The 17,521-nt window shown below is 42.0% G+C and overlaps 1 protein-coding gene across 3 annotated transcripts in view; it reads right to left on the reverse strand.

Annotated features, from left to right (window-relative positions):
* HDAC2 (histone deacetylase 2) overlaps nucleotides 1-17,521 on the reverse strand; it is a 60,602-nt gene that overhangs the window by 15,993 nt on the left and 27,088 nt on the right. For all 3 annotated transcript variants that reach the window (XM_077812967.1, XM_077812968.1, XM_077812969.1), the window contains 4 exons: nucleotides 11,911-12,003; nucleotides 11,713-11,821; nucleotides 8,814-8,954; nucleotides 503-611 (listed from right to left, as the gene is read on the reverse strand). In XM_077812967.1, coding sequence (XP_077669093.1) covers nucleotides 503-611; nucleotides 8,814-8,954; nucleotides 11,713-11,821; nucleotides 11,911-12,003 — 452 coding nt within the window. The remainder of the gene's footprint in view (nucleotides 1-502; nucleotides 612-8,813; nucleotides 8,955-11,712; nucleotides 11,822-11,910; nucleotides 12,004-17,521) is intronic.

Raw genomic sequence — 17,521 nt, forward strand, 5'->3', positions numbered from 1 at the left:
CAGAAAGAGAACCCTGAATTCAGGTCATGGCAGATAAGCTTTTCCTACATTTTTAAACCTTTCATAGCAAGTCTTCCCTCTATGTTCAAGCATGAAAGGTCTCATGTTAATGGAAATAAGACAGCTCTGCACCAGAAGTAGAGGGCAATAGCATCTGAAGGTAGTTCTCAGGAGTGTCTGCAACCTGTGTTTTGTGCTGGCACAAGTCTTGTCAAAAACAATTAAGACTAATGATTTAAAAAAATCACTATCTTATTGGCAAAGACTACTCACACTACTTTGACTTTAAACTGAATCTATGCTTCAAAAAGAAGGCAAATCAAATCTATTTTCCCCTAAGTCATTAAAACCACCATCACTGCAATCCTAAAGCAATACACCATATAAATAAAAGTTGATAAAGATGAGATTTGATTAGGTAGGAAATTTATGAAGTATTTCCACCAACAAAAGACTATGATTTTCAGACTTTCCATTCTCAAAGAAGGGAACATCTACTTACTTGATCTTTTCCATATACTCTGGTGTGTTCTGGTTTGTCATATTTGATGGACTAATGTGCAGTTTGAAGTCTGGTCCGAAATACTCAAAGTAGTCATTGTATGGCAACTCTTAAAAAAAAAAAAAAAAAGATTTCAGCCACCTAAAAAGCTCGTTTTTAGGCAGCTTTTTATACAACTCAGGCTGCATAACAGGACTTTAAATAACATACTGGCAAACTTCAGATATTAGATAATGCTTTTAAGTATAGTAGAAAACCACTATATGGTGTTTTCCCTTCAAGTTGCTCAACAAAGATGAAGGATGAACTAAAGTTTGCTGGTGGAGAATCCCTGAGATTCAATCTGCATCCCAGGCATAAGAAAAATTGGTATCTGGGAAATGAGACTCAGCAGAGAATGATTTCAATCCCAGTGAATGCAATATAGGAAATCTCAATGGACAAAATGAGATTTGATTTCTTTAGCCATAAAATAGGAAACAAATACTGGAACACTGCAACATGAGGTAATATTTTACAGACAAAATGCCTAAGATTCCCATTGTTGGGAGGAAAAAGGTGATTGACTGAGGACAACTTGCCATTTGCCATCTTCACTATAGTTGAAGTCAAACCTGAAAGGCCTATATCAGAGAGTGCTCTCAACCAAGCACATACCAGAGATTTTTCTGCTCATAAGATCACAACTTGATTAACCTGGGTATCAACCCACAGCATCAGTAACAGGGAATGGTTTACTATGAAAACTAAAATGTCTCCTGATGGGTAATTTAATTCATATTCTTGAGAATATATTGCCCATGCACCTCTGTAGAAGCAGGTGAAGTCTTGAATACCAAGGAAGTATGATGCATTCTATTTGCTATATACAATGGTCACATTTTCTTATATAAACTATGGTAAGTACATAAGAGACCTCTTTAGGGATGAAGCAGTGTGCTATCTCCCAATGCTCTTGATTGCTTCATGAGAATCAAATCCTAGAGACAGACTCTTGGAAGAAAGCTTTGGGTAAAGAACCCCTCAGATGGATTCCAGATATCAGGCTGGCAGCAGGAACTACTGAAATAAGTGGAACAGCAGATTTAGCCACAAGGCTCAGAAGGGGGACAGAGGAGGGAAGATATCTGCTCTTTGGGGGGCTGGGTCCAGTGTAAACATGTTTACAGCAGAGGTCAACTGCTTTACACAACTGTTGCAGGTTAACTTCATTGTTACAGAAGTTGGGGGCTTCTGGTAGAGGTCGTCTCAGTCACCCAGCATAGGTTATGGTTTGGGATACAGAAGATAATCAGACAGTGCACACCCCATACAATGCGGTAGGAGTCATTAATGTGGGGGAGTGGGGGCATGCAAAATACAACCTCCTCCCAACCCCCCGACAGGGAATGCAAATTCATCGGCTAGGAACAGCATCCAGAGGTATCCAGGTGGCCTCAGGACATTGAGGATTCCACAGTAGTTAGCCTAGAGTATGATTATGCAGGAGTGTTGGACCTCATGGAAGTTAATCTCTGCACTACTAAAGAAAAGATACTGAGGGATGAATATACTGACATCATTACTGCTGAACAGAGAAGCTCTGACAGAAAGTAAGCTGGAACAGGACAAGCATGGCAATGAGAAATCTGAATGACCAAGGGACAGCTAGTACCTGGGAAAATTGGGAAGTCGCTTTTTTAATCTATGCAGATGTTATTTTGGAGACATATCTGGAAAAAGCCCAGTGTTGTTCAAATATATGGACTTAATGTGAAAGGCATTTAATATATTTGGAGGTATAGCTTGTTTTAACTGGGATGAGGAGCTTGGACTGAGGGCTGCAATGCAGACAGGAATCTGGTTGGACATACCACATCATACACTGTGGTTAGAGGGGATGACACCACAGAGGACAGGTGTTCAAACTGACAGTGGCCTATTTAGTCCTCTGAAAGCCCAACAGAGACCCTAGCCTCGTAATAACATTTGCTAGGCACTTAATGAAAACAGTTGTTTTTGGAACATCTGCAAAAGTAGATGTGCTTGCAAGATGTGCTTCAGAGCACCCAAGGCCTGCAACTGGTATAAGTTACAGGGAAATCCCCTGTATGGCAAAAGACTGGGGGTAAATCTGGCTCGCCTTACATACCTCTGGGTCCAGGAACAGAGGGCAGAGGTGGTGGACCAGGAAAAAAGAGCAGAGCAGCTGACAGTGGGGTGATGGAAAAAGCTTTGTTTCCAGTTAAGCTTAAAGCATTAACGGTACTCTCCTTGGGGACTACCCTAACAGGACAGATGGAAGAGTATTTTCTGTTTAACATTCCATATATGGGCTAAGAAGTCATGTAACGTCCAAAAATTTGAAGTCAACAAATAAGTTGGGTCACATGGTAAAGAAAAAGACCACAAAGGAAATAAGTTTAAGAGTTGCAGGGCCATTCATTCATTTATCTGAGAAACCCTTAAGGTCTTCCCCTGGGCTTGGTTCCCAAGAAGGTACCCAGAGAATATCACTTGTTTCATCACCTGTCACATCCATAGGGCAATTCAGTTAATGAAGTGACAGATTATGTTTAGTACACTATTTCCCTATGATGAGGCTGTGCAGATGGTTAGGACTTGCGGCCCAGGTGTTGCTGTCAGCAAACTGACATGAAGTCATCTTTTCTACTGCTACTAGTTCCAAAGGGAAAGATGCACCTTTTCTGTTTTGTTCTGAGAGTAAGTTTTATTTTGGTAAGTAGCTCCCCATGGGATGTTCCATGCTTGGCATTTGAAAAATTTCAGCACAATGTTGGAATCGGTGATTGGACGGGGGCCTGATTTACAGCATGTGATACACTACTTAGATAACTTTGTTTGCAGGCAGGTCAAATTCTGAGGAGTGTGCTAGCCTGCTGGCCACATTCTAGACCCTGGCTGATAAACCAGGGGCACCTCCGGAACTGAAAAAAGAGGTATCCCTCTACTAAGCTGACCCACCTTAGGCCTGAGTTAGATGTGTGGACTATGGTATATGCAGACTTGCCTAAGATAAGTGGGGGAACTTCTGGGATTGATTGTCAACGCAAGAGTAGCTAGGAAGGTTACACTGTGGGAGCTGCAATCTATTAATGGGCATCTTAACTTTGCATGCTGAGCAGTGGCCCCAGGGCAGGCATTTTGCATCTGTTAGCGGCCACCATAATAATATCAAAAGCCAACTGTTTAATAAGTTAATAAAATGACTGAGTATTTAGGAGTGTGGGAACAGCTTGAGTAATTTTAACAGAGTATCTCTTTGGAGGGAGGAACAGATAATAGGGGCAGATTTAAAGGTTCACTCAGATGGATTGGGAGGAAAAGATTTCAGGATATTTTACCAAGGCACGTGCTGTGCCCATAAAGAGCCCCCCAATTGGACACAAACTGGAATAGTAAAGGATATAACATTCCTTGAATTCTTTTCTATTTCAGTGGCAGTGCTCTTTGGAGAATGGATTTTACAAACTGTTTCTCCAAAAGTGGAATGGCAACATGGCAGAGGTACATATCAATCACCAGTCCCCTACATTGCTCATGGTTATGAGGCTAAAGGTTTATACTAGTGTTTAAACTTTAACATGCTGAAAAACATGTACCTGAGATTGAAAATGGTGTTGCAGATACACTGTCCTCACTTTCGGACCTGCCACTGGGAGCCCACAAGGAAACCACACAGATGCTCATAGCACTCTGGTATTGTGGTGTATGATAGCTCTTGGGGCTGTACGAAAATCGGTAGTACCACAAACATTTAGGTCTTCATGACAGGTATTTTAGCAGTTTTGTGCTATTTCAGAGGCGAGAGGGCCTGTCTATGATATGGCACATTCCAGAGGACCAGATACTTCAGGTACATGGGGTCATTGGCAACCTGTGGTCTGGCATGATCTACCATTTCCAGTCACCCCTCAGGCCTTACATTTGCCAGTAGGATTAGGGAATACCCAAATCTTTGTGATTGATCTTATTTCAAGACGTCAATGTTCAGACACTTAAGGGACAAGTTCTCAACAAAATATGCAAAAGTGGACAGGAGGTGGCCTTGTTCAAGGCTGCATTCCTAGTGGTGGGTTGTAGTTTTCTGAGCTTTTAGAGTCAGAAAATTAGTGCCTGAGTCAGTGAGAGATACTCCAGGAATGGCTTTGAATGGAAGGAATTACAGTGGGAGGTATGAAAGGTCATCTAAACCTTGAGGATCTCAAAAACAGATCTAGGCAGGCAAGGAGAGTCCATGATGCTACAGGAGGGTAGTGAGGCAAGGATTTGCTTAGTAGAAGCACTGAAGGAATTATATAGCAATGAGACCAGCTGGAGACAGGCTCCTCTTTATTCATGGGCCCATCATAATATACCAATTTGTTATAGTTTTAAGAAAGGGGCTTACAAAGTTGAATTCCCACCCATTCTGGATGGGGGCTGTGACAGCTGTGGCTCAGTTAGGGTTAGAGTGATTCAGGCAACTGGACAATGGCATTCATATGCGTACAGGACATATGTGAGACCCAAAGCAGAGAATTGGAGCTAGTTTTCCTGTGTTTCCAATTTCAGAATCATGCAAACAGACCAAGTGAGATCTGCAGGCACAGTATTGTACACTAGGAGCATAGTCAGGGCTTCTGAGTCATCTGGAGGATCACAGCTGGGTCTAGGTAGCGAGTCAATCCTGAGCTGGCATGGAAGGAGGGGCATGCTTGGGACCAGCCAATGGCCCTTGCACGCTCTTTGGCAGCCCAGGAGCAGGAACCAGATGTAATTTTTGTTCACCTCTGTGAAAACGATTCAGGATGGTATAAGGGGGTTGACTTCATAAACAGAACAAAGAGGGGCTTCGGGCAGACAAAGGATTTTTCCCCCGGTGTGATGATTATTTGGTCTGATGTATTGGGTGCAGGGCATAATAGGAAGCAGTGAAGCCTCCAAGGGTGAATAAGACCAGGAGGAGTGTAAATAGGAAGGTGGCTAAATTCATACATAAACACGCCCCCTTGGTTATTCCACATCTGGACATATCTTACTGGTCACCCATGTTATTCAGGGAGGATGGGGTACACCTATCCAATTGGGAGGCAGATTTATTTTTGTCCAATATTCAGGAAGGAATCAGTGAATATCTAGGAACCTGCCAGAGGTTGGGGGAGGTAGCCAAGCATAACTTGCACATGTCCAGTGCAGGTACTTGTTATGGAAGGGGTACAATCTTTGTATAAAAGGGAGTGGAAAAGGATGTAAAGGAAAGCATCCATTAAGGGAGCTAAGGTCAGGGCTGGAGTTCCTACATGTTACAGCAGGGACCAAATCCCCCATCCTGCTCTCGCCCCTTTAATCCTCTGACAAGGGAGGGCAGCTGGGACCAGGCTGAGGCTTATGCAGAAATGATTAAGAAAATTATTATGACCTGCACTGTACAGCTTATTTTTCGGTACTCCCAGATATTTTAAGTGAATAAAGTTGCAGCCTAATTAAACCACATCCCTTGTCTTCTGTTTTTCTTCCAGCATGGCCAGACAATGAAACTACAACCCCACAGCCTAAGAATCACTGTTGTCTGGGCAACGAGAATCAGCAGAGAATGAAACACAGAACACTTAAGAATGAAAAGCATTGAAATCAATTGTTTCTGTTTGCGTAGAAAGGGGACAGAGGGGCATGTTTGGGAAGCTTGAGGGGAGAAAGCAAGTCTTTTTAAGGACAAGATTGAAAGAGATCGTGGATAGGATGCATTTTAGACTTGTTAGCCTCTTAGAATCTGTGAAAGGGACCTCAGAGCTGAGTGTACATGGATCATTCCTTTAACTCTTCCGATAGTGTGGGTAAGGTTGCATATATCTTCTGTAGAGGTACTACCTTTTCTACTGAAAGGAAAAAGATTCACTATTACAGCGTTTAGAAAAGCATTATCCTGCATAGAAAAATCTGAGGTGAAAAGAACCTGAGGACTACAAATACCAACAAAAAAAGCTAAGAGCAACGTGAAGGAAGAATGCACTGCCTATACTGGCTGAATGGGATCACTTCACACGCCAAGACAATAGAACAAAAAAAATCTCAAAAGGTAGAAAACAGTAATCACTCTGTTCCTTCAATTGTTTTTGAGTTACAGAGGATGACGCAGAGGAAGAGTAGGATGTAAAGTGTGTTTCCTGGAGGCTTCAGAAGATACAGGACAGAATCTTCTTTCAGGAATAACTAAGTCAAGAGTAATTCTACTGAAGACAGTGAACAGAGATGAGAGAATTTAGCATAAAATGTCTAGTAAGAAAAATGTTGGAATTAGCAAAACTTTCCAAAAACAGAGGAAAAAGGCAAACGACCAAGCCAACAAATAATTCTGAAATTTTACTATTAGCCATTCCAAATGTGGTCTGAAAGATACACTGGCCCAAGTAAAGACGGTTGAAACTTCTGGGGTGTCTATCTCAGGGTTTTATACAGCTGCCCATCACCATAGTATCTGAGTGCCTTCCATGAAAAATCAACACCAACAGTAAAGTCCCTAATATGGGTACAATGGAAGAGTTGCAATCAAGACATTTATGGTTTAAGGTCAAAGGTAGCTTCATTTAACAAAAGTGAAAAACAGCATATTTGTTTACACCAGTGGCTCTCAACCTTTCCAGATTACTGTACCCCTTTTAGGAGTCTGATTTGTCTTGGGTACCCCCAAGTTTCACTTAAAAACCACTTGCTTACAAAATCAGACATAAAAATACAAGTGTCACAGCACGCTATTATTGAAAAATTGCTTACTTTCTCATTTTATAAACTGGGAACGCATCACTTGGAAGTAACAGAGGAGGAGAAGGACCTCGGAGTATTGGTTGATCACAGGATGACTATGAGCCGCCAATGATATGGCCGTGAAAAAAGCTAATGTGATCTTGGGATGCATCAGGCGAGGTATTTCCAGTAGAGATAAGGAGATGTTAGTGCCGTTACACAAGGCACTGGTGAGACCTCATCTGGAATATTATGTGCAGTTCTGGTTTCCCATGTTTAAGAAAGATGGATTCAAACCAGAACAGGTACAGAGAAGGGCTTAGGATGATCTAAGAAATGGAAAACTTGTCTTATGAAAGGAGACTCAAAGAGCTTGGCTTGTTTAGCCTAACCAAAAGAAGGCTGAGGGAAGATATGATTGCTCTCTATAAATATATCAGAGGGATAAATACAACAGAGGGAGAAGAATTATTTAAGCTCAGTACCAATGTGGACACATGAACAAATGGATATAAACTGGCCATCAGGAAGTTTAGACTTGAAATTAGACAAAGGTTTTTAACCATCAGAAGAGTGAAGTTCTGGAACAGCCTTCCAAGGGAAGCAGTGGGGGCAAAAGACATATCTGGCTTCAAGACTAAGCTTGATAAGTTCATGGAAGGGATGATACGATGGGATAGCCCAATTTTGGCAATTAATTGCTGTTCAACTATTAGCAGTAGATATGCCCAATGGCCTGTGACTGGATTTCAGATCGGGTGGGATCCGAGTTACTACAGAGTGTAACTCTGGTGTCTGGCTGGTGAGTCTTGCCCACACGTCCAGGGTTTAGCTGATCGCCATATTTGGGGTCGTGAAGGAATTTTCCTCCAGGGCACATTGGCAGAGGTCCTGGGGGGTTTTTGCCTTCCTCTGCAGCATGGGGCACGGGTCACTTGCTGGAGGATTCTCTGCACCTCAGAGTCTTTAAGCCATGATTGGAGGACTTCAATAATTCAGACAGAGGTTAGAGGTTTGTTACAGGAGTGGGTGGGTGAGATTCTGTGGCCTGTGTTGTGCAGGAGGTCAGACTAGACGATCACAATAGTCCTTCTGACCTAAAAGTCTATGATTCTATTATTTTTACCATATCATTAATCAATTGATTAAATAAATATAGTACTTACATTTCAGTGTACAGTATATAGAGCAGTATAAACAACTCATAGTCTGTATGAAATTTTAGTTTGTACTGACTTCACTTGGGATTTTCATGTAGCCTGTTGTAAAACTAGGCAGATATCTAGATGAGTTGACGTACTCCCTGGAAGACCTCTGCATACCCCCAGGGGTATGCATACCCCCTGTTGACAAAGTATCAGACTCAAGGTCTAAGAGATTAAAACAAAGTTGCACATACCAGAACTACATTAAGTTCCTAAGGGATGCTGGATTTTAGGTGATGAAAAATTTATTTGCTACCCATCCATAATGAACTGGACTAATAAGTTTAAGAGTAAATTTGGTTCCGATAATATGTGATAGAAAGCAACTTCACAATTCTTATGAGAGTTTAGACAGAAGAATATATTTCAGAATTAATATTTACCATTAGGAATTTCACAGTCTAAGGCAACAGCAGTCTCATATGTCCAACATCGAGCAACATTACGAATAGTATATCCTCCTCCTCCTAGCATCAGCAGTGGCAAGTTAAAAGTTTTTACAACCTCCACACATTTAGCATGACCTACCAAAAAGATTAAAGAGCAAATTAAAAAAAATAAATAAATAACTATTAATTTCTAGTCAAAAAAATCAGATGAACCTAATTAAAATGAAAGAGTGCTAGAATTAAAACTTCAGTACAGCACTTTTAGCTCTCAGCTGAATTAATCTCATTTGAACAAAAACAGTGTCAGGATTGGTAAATGAGAAATGGACAGAACCTCTGGCATAATATTTCCATCTTAACATTTTCTCCTACTTCGCATTAACACCTTCGCAATTCTCTCTTTTCCAAAAAGTTGTCTTTTTTATAACTCATATAGGCATGCAAGGACAAATCTAGGGCCAGATTCTTGGATCAGCGCAGAGCAGGAGCCAGAAAGGAGCAGGCTGCACTTACGTGATCCTCCCTGGTTCCATATTGACCCCAGCACACTTCAGAGCAGTCGTTGAGTGGCTCTGGAGTATACTAGCTGATTAGATTCCCAACGAGCCATATGGCAGTGAGAGAACATCAGTTATGGGGACAAAATCTCCATCTAGGTAGAAACAGCTACTTTCTAGATCTTTAGTGCTGCTAGTATGTCACAGAATGGAGCACATCACAGTTCAGGATCTGGCCTTCACTCAGTGATTACTTTGAGGATAGTCTTGTGGTTAGGGTATTGGACTGGGAATTGGGAGATGTGGGCTCAATTTCCAGCTCTCCTAAAAACTTTGTGTGTGAACTTAGATAAGTCAGTTGGGGTGGGATTTTCAAAAGCATCTAAGACAATGGTTCTCAATCAGGGGTCTGATGCAGAGCTTTTTCTGGGGGGGAAGGAGTCCAGTGCCCTCCATAGGGCTAAAGCCCTGAGCCCTGGAGCCCTCATAAGGCTGAAGCTAGGAGCTGAATCTTGGAGCCCAGAGATCCAGTGCCACCGTAGAGCTCGAACCTCGGTGCTCCCCACGGGGCTAAAGCCAGGAGCTGCAGGACTGAAGCCCCAGTGCTCCCGTTGGGCAGAAGCCCCAAACCCAAGGGACGGAGTTGGGAGGGCAATGCCCCTCCCCGCAAACTACAGTACCTTACCCAGAGAGAGCCAGTTCCAGGGGCAGCTCCATCCCCCACCCACCTTCTGTCCACCAAACCCCTGGCCAGGTCGGAGGTTGGAAACTGGAGCTGGGCAGTGCAGGGCGTCTGCTGCTCTGGCGGGTGCCTGGAGTGGGCAGCCATGGCAGTCCCCTGTCTCCTGGGGTTGTAGCTGCTCCTCAGCTCCCTTTGACTGCTCGTGCAGCCAATAATAGCCACCCAGGCAGGGGGACTCAGCTCCAAGGCTGACAGAGTCCTCATGGAGCAGCGACTACAAGTGGGGGGACCCTGCCAGCACACAGCCCCTAGCAACCCCCCTGCCTGCACACACTCCCAGCTACCCCTCTCCCTGCATCCTGAGCTACCTCCTGCCAGCACCCTGAGCTGTTTTCAAACTCTTTGAGCTGCGCTCCCCCAGTTTGAGTTATAACTTTTGGTTGCTCTCCCCCGACTCCAAGAAGCCCCAATAGGCGGGGTGGCCTGCTGAGGTGAGTCAGGGGTTGGAGGTGCTATTCCCTACCCGGGATCTGCCCCACCCCACCAAAAGAAGTCAAACTATGCCTATGCCCAAGCCCCCCTTCTCCCCCCCGACCCACCCCCGAGTTCCCCCATCCTCCGCTGGGCCTTGGAGTTTTTATAGCATGTTGGGGGGGCCTCAGAAAGAAAAGGTTGAGAACCCCAAATCTAAGAGACTTACATCTTTCAAGGGAGCTTGTGTTCCTAAGTATGTATCTAGCTAAACCTTTAAGAATTGTCACCTTAAAGAAAATTGAGATGATTCAAATAAGTTTGAAGTATGTAACAGTAGTCACTAACATAATGAAACAGTTGTCAATATAACTTTTTTTCTCTCGTTAGAAAAGCATACTGACAGAATTCAGTAAGTATCAAAAGAACATTACTTCTCCCCATTTTGCTAATACTAACATATAATTTTAGTTGTAGAGATTGAGGAAGCTTTTTTTTTAATTATTAAAATCAACGGAGTTCTGGTAAATTTAATAATGTGGACAAATGTTCAAGTAAGGCACAGCACATCTTAGTTTACTAGCAAAATTCAGCGCTGCAACGAATATTCTCAATTCAAGAAGATAGCTAATTTGGCATACCTGATAAAGTATTCACAGTTAAATATAGCTAGTCACATCACAAAGTGACCCCACAGTTGTAGACTATGTACATTACAGAAATTTAAATTCAGCATAAGATTGCAGAAATCATACATTTGGTGTATTACCCCACAATCTAAAACTGAGCTGCACAGCTATGGAAAAATGAGGGAAGCCCAAGGAGTTCCAAACCAAAAGGAACTAAAGAGACAATAGCAAAACAAAAAAGGGAGGAAGAAATGAGACTAGGAAGAATAAGATAATGCACAAAATCTAAAGAAGAAATGGTTATGAAAAGGTGGAAATGCAAGTTGCTTAATTTTAGTAAATGGAAGTGGGTGGGAGAGAAAAAACAATCGTCTTTCTCTCTCTGGCTACCAGTCTCATTTATGACGACAGGCAGTGAATTGGACTGGTGGCCAGAAGAGAACTAATATCCACCGACTTAACTTGCCAACTTCACTATCAAATAATATGTTTGAGGGAGAGAGGTTGATCTGGAGAATGAAAACTCCCTTCTCCTAAATAAAAGTTAATCAAATCCATGCATTCTACCTAACAGGCATTATTGTGAATCTGTGAGCATTTTCTCTATCGTTTACCTTTGACAGTAAGATTAAAACACCCCAACCTGTCACCAGATAATGAATCTGCTCCACACTGCAATACCACGGCACTGGGCTGGTACATCTCCATCACTTTGGATATGATCTATATATAAACAATATAAAATAGCAAATCTTAAATTCAACCTCACAACAACCAGTCAGCTTTTCAAATAGGGTTTACACAATACTCACTGGCTTGAATATCTGCCCATATGATTCATCATCTATACCATCTCTCATTGGAAAATTAACTGCATAGTATTTGCCTTTCCCAGCTCCGATGTCCTACAAAGGAAGTTGACAAATATACTATTACTAAAGAAGACAACGCTTACCAAATCACAGTAAATCACGTGTCTTAAAATATGTGCTATTATTCAGAACAAAAAAATCAGCTTGCTTAATTCCCTATTCTTCTAGAAAATCATTCTGAAGCATAAAATGTATATGCCAAAATTAAAATGGAGAAAGTGTACCATCCCCAATATATTGATTTTTTAAAAATGTAATGATTAAGAGAGCAAAAGTACCTTTATATGTTCCTCCATAAAAAAGGAAGCTTTTAAAATAGAAGAGAAACTGTACTTGCACATTGGAAGGGAGTAACCAGCCACATGACCAATAATCCCCCACCCCTCTGGTTGGCTGATGCATGGAGTAACAATGAGACCTTTAAAAATAAGCCATACATTCACAGAGATATAAAATGTGCCATAACAGTCTATCAAGTGACTGATATGAGCAACAAAAAACAGATGTTTCCTTTCCCCTAAACAAATGCTTCCAATTATTTAAGGAGGTAAAAAGCTTCCAAAATAAAAGGGAGTTTACAAATAGGTCTGAAAATCATAATAAGCCAGAGGATATTTGTAACTGGCTTAACATTGGTCAATTATTGGAGAGCAGAATACAGCAATCAATTAAGTATGTTGACCCAGGTCCAAATTTTACTGGATTAATTGGAAAACACTGTTGCTGCACACATAGCAAATTTTACAGTGAGCCAATTTGAGTATTTTCCAGTTTTTTGGAATTGAGCAGTTTTATTGGTAGTACAATAGCAATCTGTCACCTGTGGAAACTGCCTATTTTTTAGAAAGCCACGAACTACGAGGTGAACTCAGAATTCTAAGTGGTAAATGATTCTCAACTCCTCCCCCACTCTTTCACCAGCAGCATGGATTTCCCTTTCGATTTCCCCAAGCCTAAATTACAATATTAAGCTTGAAGTGATAATCATGCACGTCAGATGCTTACTTAAGTCACAAGAACAAATCATCTAAAAAAAGCAGGTTAAAAAAGTCTGAAAAAATAATCAATAGTTCAATTACTTCTATAAATAGTTATGAGGATACAGGCACCTAGACAATATTGTCCATGGCACCCAAGACACACATTTTCATTTTGGTGATTGTCAGACTAACATTTTCATAGGCCTATGCTGGTTTCCATTGAAAATACTAAAAGCTACCATTTTTTTTCAGCTGCATCAGCCTAGGTCACAAATATGTGCATCTGTATATGCAGCACTAGATAGATTCTCAACTGATTTATCAAGGCACACTGTGAAACAAGAGTGTCTATGCAGGCATCCTCCAAGTTGAAAAGAAGCTCAAGTAGTTGTCAAAGCTTAACCCCAAGGGAACTGATGTGGCTGAAATAGAAGCCTCAGGAATTCAAAAAGCTGGAGAACAGAGCAGGGAGCAGTTTTCTGCACACAAAGTTTATTCATCAAAACATTTGGGGTCAATCCGAACAGGAGGTAGTGCTATTCCTCCCTCGTTCCCCCTTTCACCCAGCAGCCAAGTGGTTAGAGGATTCACCCAAGCTATTGGGAGACCAGTTCAAATCCCCGCTCTGCCTGATGTGGAACTTGAGTCTTTCCACACTGCAGGTAAATTCCCCAACCACTGAGCTATAGCTAGGGCCCTTCGTTTTCAGTTTTCATATTATTTAGTTTTTCCCAGGAATTTATCAGTGTTTATTACCACAATAACAAAAACGGGTGAAAATCAGTGCAAAAAAACCTTAACTTTTCTGGGTAAATATCAGTTTATTTTGATGGATGGAAAGACAGGGGAAAAAAGCGTTCAGTAAATTAATGCTTTGAATTTCATTCAATGTGGTTTGCTGCAGAATGAAAACAGAACTCAAAACACAATGCCACCTTTGAGTTTAAGAAACAATACATTTCCAATCCCCAAATAAAACTTTTCATTTGAATAAACGGTTTGCTGTTGTAGACTCAGAACTATTAGCTTATAAATATTTAAATTTAATAATAGGCCACATCCTTTTCAATGCATACACTTAACTTTATCCTTTTCTCCTGTTTTTGTTTTTTTTAAACTTTCAAATACTTCATGTTCTGAAACATATGCTGATACACTAAAATGGGAAAAAAATGAAAATTTGTATCAAATCTTTAAACCGTTATCTGCTAACAGCTTGAAAGGTGTATGCGATGGGCATCAGATTCATCAGTACGTTCAGATGCGCGCGCATGCACTTCAGAGCTTGTGTGGGTGTCTACATGGGCCATTTTGATCATCACTACAAAAGTTTTTTTTCCCTCCTGCTGATAATAGCTCATCTTAACTAATTAGCCTCTCACAGTTTGTATGGTAACTTCCAACTTATCTGTATGTATGTGTATATCTTATTATATGTCCATTCCATGCATCCGATGAAGTGAGCTGTATCTCACGAAAGCTTAAGCTCTAATAAATTTGTTAGTCTCTAAGGTGCCACAAGTACTCCTGTTCTTTTTGTTTATTGTATCTTATAGACTGGGGGTGGGCAAACTTTTTGGCCTGAGGGCCACATCGGGTTTCCAAAATTGTATGGAGCGCCGATTAGGGGAGGCTGTGTCTCCCCAAACAGCCAGGCGTGGCCCAGCCCCCGCCTCCTAGCCGACCCCCCCCCCCCAGTTCTTGCCCCCTGACAGCTCCCCTGGGACTCCTACCCCATCCACCACCCCCTGCTCCCTGTTCCCTGACCACCCCCAGACCCCCACCCCTGCTTGCCCCATGCTGCTCCATCCAACCCCCCCTCTCCTTCCTGACTGCTCCCCCCGGGACCCCTGCCCCATCCAACCCACCTGTTCCCTGCTCTCTGACCGCCCCGACCCCTATCCACACCCCCGCCCCCTGACCATCACCCCCAACTTCCCTGCCCCCTTACCATGCTGTCTGGAGCACCGGTGGCTGGCGGTGCTACAGCCGTGCCATCCAGAGCACTGGGTCAGGCTGCGGCTCTGCAACTGTGCTTCCCAGCCGCCCAGAGCGTTGCGCCAGCGGGACAGGGGCCGGGCGGGGGGGAAAGACTCCTAGGCCAGAAGCTCAGGGGCCGGGCAGGATGGTCACGCGGGCCGGATGTAGCCCGCGGGCCGCAGTTTGCCCATCTCTGTTCTGCACTAATATGTAGCCTCACTTCAACAGACAGCTATGCATACAGACTAATGCATTATCGTAATATCTCTCTATACCGATAGATACAGATTTAACTCATGCAATGTATTGTATTTTCCTAATAAAACAAGTTATTTTTTATATATTTGAATGATACAAAAGTAGGTGAAAACTGGAGGAAAAAAATACTTTTTGTAAAACCCGGGAATTTTTCAGTAAAAATCACTTTAAACTGAAAACAAAGGGGCTTAGTTATAGGATATTCTGGGATGAGTCTCTCTCACTCTCCCCTTAAAGCTGTTCAACTAGTGGTTAGAGCACTCACTTGGGAGGTTGGAGACCTGGGTTCGCATCTCTGTCACACATCAGGCAGAGCAGGGATTGGAACCTGTGCCTCTCACATCCTGGTTAAGTGCCCTAACTACTGAATATTAAGGGGGCAACACCTCCTTCAGTGGTTTTGTGGATGGCATTTTCAAGTTTCCTTTGCTTTTAATAAAAAAGCAGTTAAAAATTTCAGTTTACTCAACTGAACAAAAAACTAGAAAAAAATATTTCAGGTTGACAAATACTTTGTTCAACACAAAATATTTCAGTTTGATTGCTGGCATTTTTGTTTTGGATGAACCAAATTTCTCTTCAATTTTTTTGTTCAGCTATCAGACAAAAACAAAAAAATCAATTATTTGCACAGCTCTATAGAGAGGGCATCTAAAGTAGAAAGATGTTCTTTCTGGTGGACACAAGACTTGTTCTATGTTTCATGGAGACACCACCTCAATTTTGGAAATTAACTAGAGAGGATATGTCAGAGGAAATTAAAGCCTGACTAGAGCCCACTGACATTGACAAACAGAAGCTGACTGGTTTGATGCAGTCTGTGGGGGCTAAGAGAAATATACTAGGCAGCCAATTCCAGCACAGAATCCTGACTCAAGGGGTGTCATAAATATAAAGGGAAGGGTAACCACCTTTCTGTATACAGAACTATAAAATCCCTCCTGGCCAGAGGCAAAACCCTTTCAGAGTTAAGAAGCTAAGATAACCTCGCTGGCACCTGACCAAAATGACCAATGAGGAGACAAGATACTTTCAAAGCTGGAGCAGGGGGAACAAAGGGTGTCTGTCTGTGTGATGCTTTTGCCGGGAACAGAACAGGAATGGAGTATTAGAAATTGTTAGTAAGTAATCTAGCTAGAAATGCATTAGATTTCCTTTTGTTTAATGGCTGGTAAATAAGTTGTGCTGAATGGAATGTATATTCCTGTTTGCGTGGTTTTTTGTAACTTAAGGGTTTGCCTAGAGGGATGCTCTATGTTTTGAATCTGATTACCCTGTAAGGTATTTACCACCCTGATTTTTACAGAGGTGATTCTTCTACTTTCTCTTTAATTAAAATTCTTCTTTTAAGATCCTGATTGCTTTTTCATTGTTCTATAAGATCCAAGGGTTTGGGTCTGCGTTCACCTATGCAAATTGGTGAGGATTTTTATCAAGCCTTCCCCAGGAACGGGGGTGTAGGGCTTGGCGGGATATTTTGGGGAGAAGACGTCTCCAAGTGGGCTCGTTCCCTGGTCTTTGTTTAACATGCTTGGTGGTGGCAGCATAGGGTTCAAGGACAAGGCAAAGTTTGTACCTTGAGGAAGTTTTTAACCTAAGCTGGTAAGAATAAGCTTACGGGGTCTTTCATGCAGGTCCCCACATCTGTACCCTAGAGTTCAGAGTGGGGAAGGAACCTTGACAAGGGTAAATGTTTGTTAATTCTTACTTTAAAGGGCTTCCTTAAGCCTTCCTTCTCTTTTATACTTATACTTACAGGCTCTTTTAAGAAAAAAAGTGAAATCCGGACATTCTTTTCTAATTGAGATCTGCTAGCTAGAGGAGAACTCTTAAGAAAACATCTGCATCCATATACATTACAGTTCATTCCAAAAAACTATTTACAAGCAGTGATTATGACGGTGTGGGATGGAGGTCTATCACAGTTGAGGTATCATTTGTCATTCTGAAGGTCCATAAAAATACTAAGAACAGAGAAGATACTTCTCTGTTTGTTTTATTTTATTTCAGCCATCTAAGCATTTAAATCCTCTTGTCTTCAAGGTGGCTAGCTAAAGAATCCAGGAAACTTCATGAGAAGTGACTTCTCACCGACAACTGCAAACTACCCAAGCTTTCAGAAGCATCCTGGCTTCGTTAAATAATGATAGCACTTTGCCATTACAATAATCCTATTTTGGCTGCTTTTTGTTTAAATCAACAGTACCACCTTGTGGCCAGTCAAGTTAAGTCACAAAAATATGCGCCTCTGATTTCTATAACAAGTGATATAGAAGGAATTTAACAAAACCAAGCAACTCTAGAACGGTGTAATTGCCGCCAACAGCCAGACT

This window comes from Eretmochelys imbricata, chromosome 3 (genome assembly GCF_965152235.1).
Source record: "Eretmochelys imbricata isolate rEreImb1 chromosome 3, rEreImb1.hap1, whole genome shotgun sequence".
NCBI lineage: Eukaryota > Metazoa > Chordata > Testudines > Cheloniidae > Eretmochelys > Eretmochelys imbricata.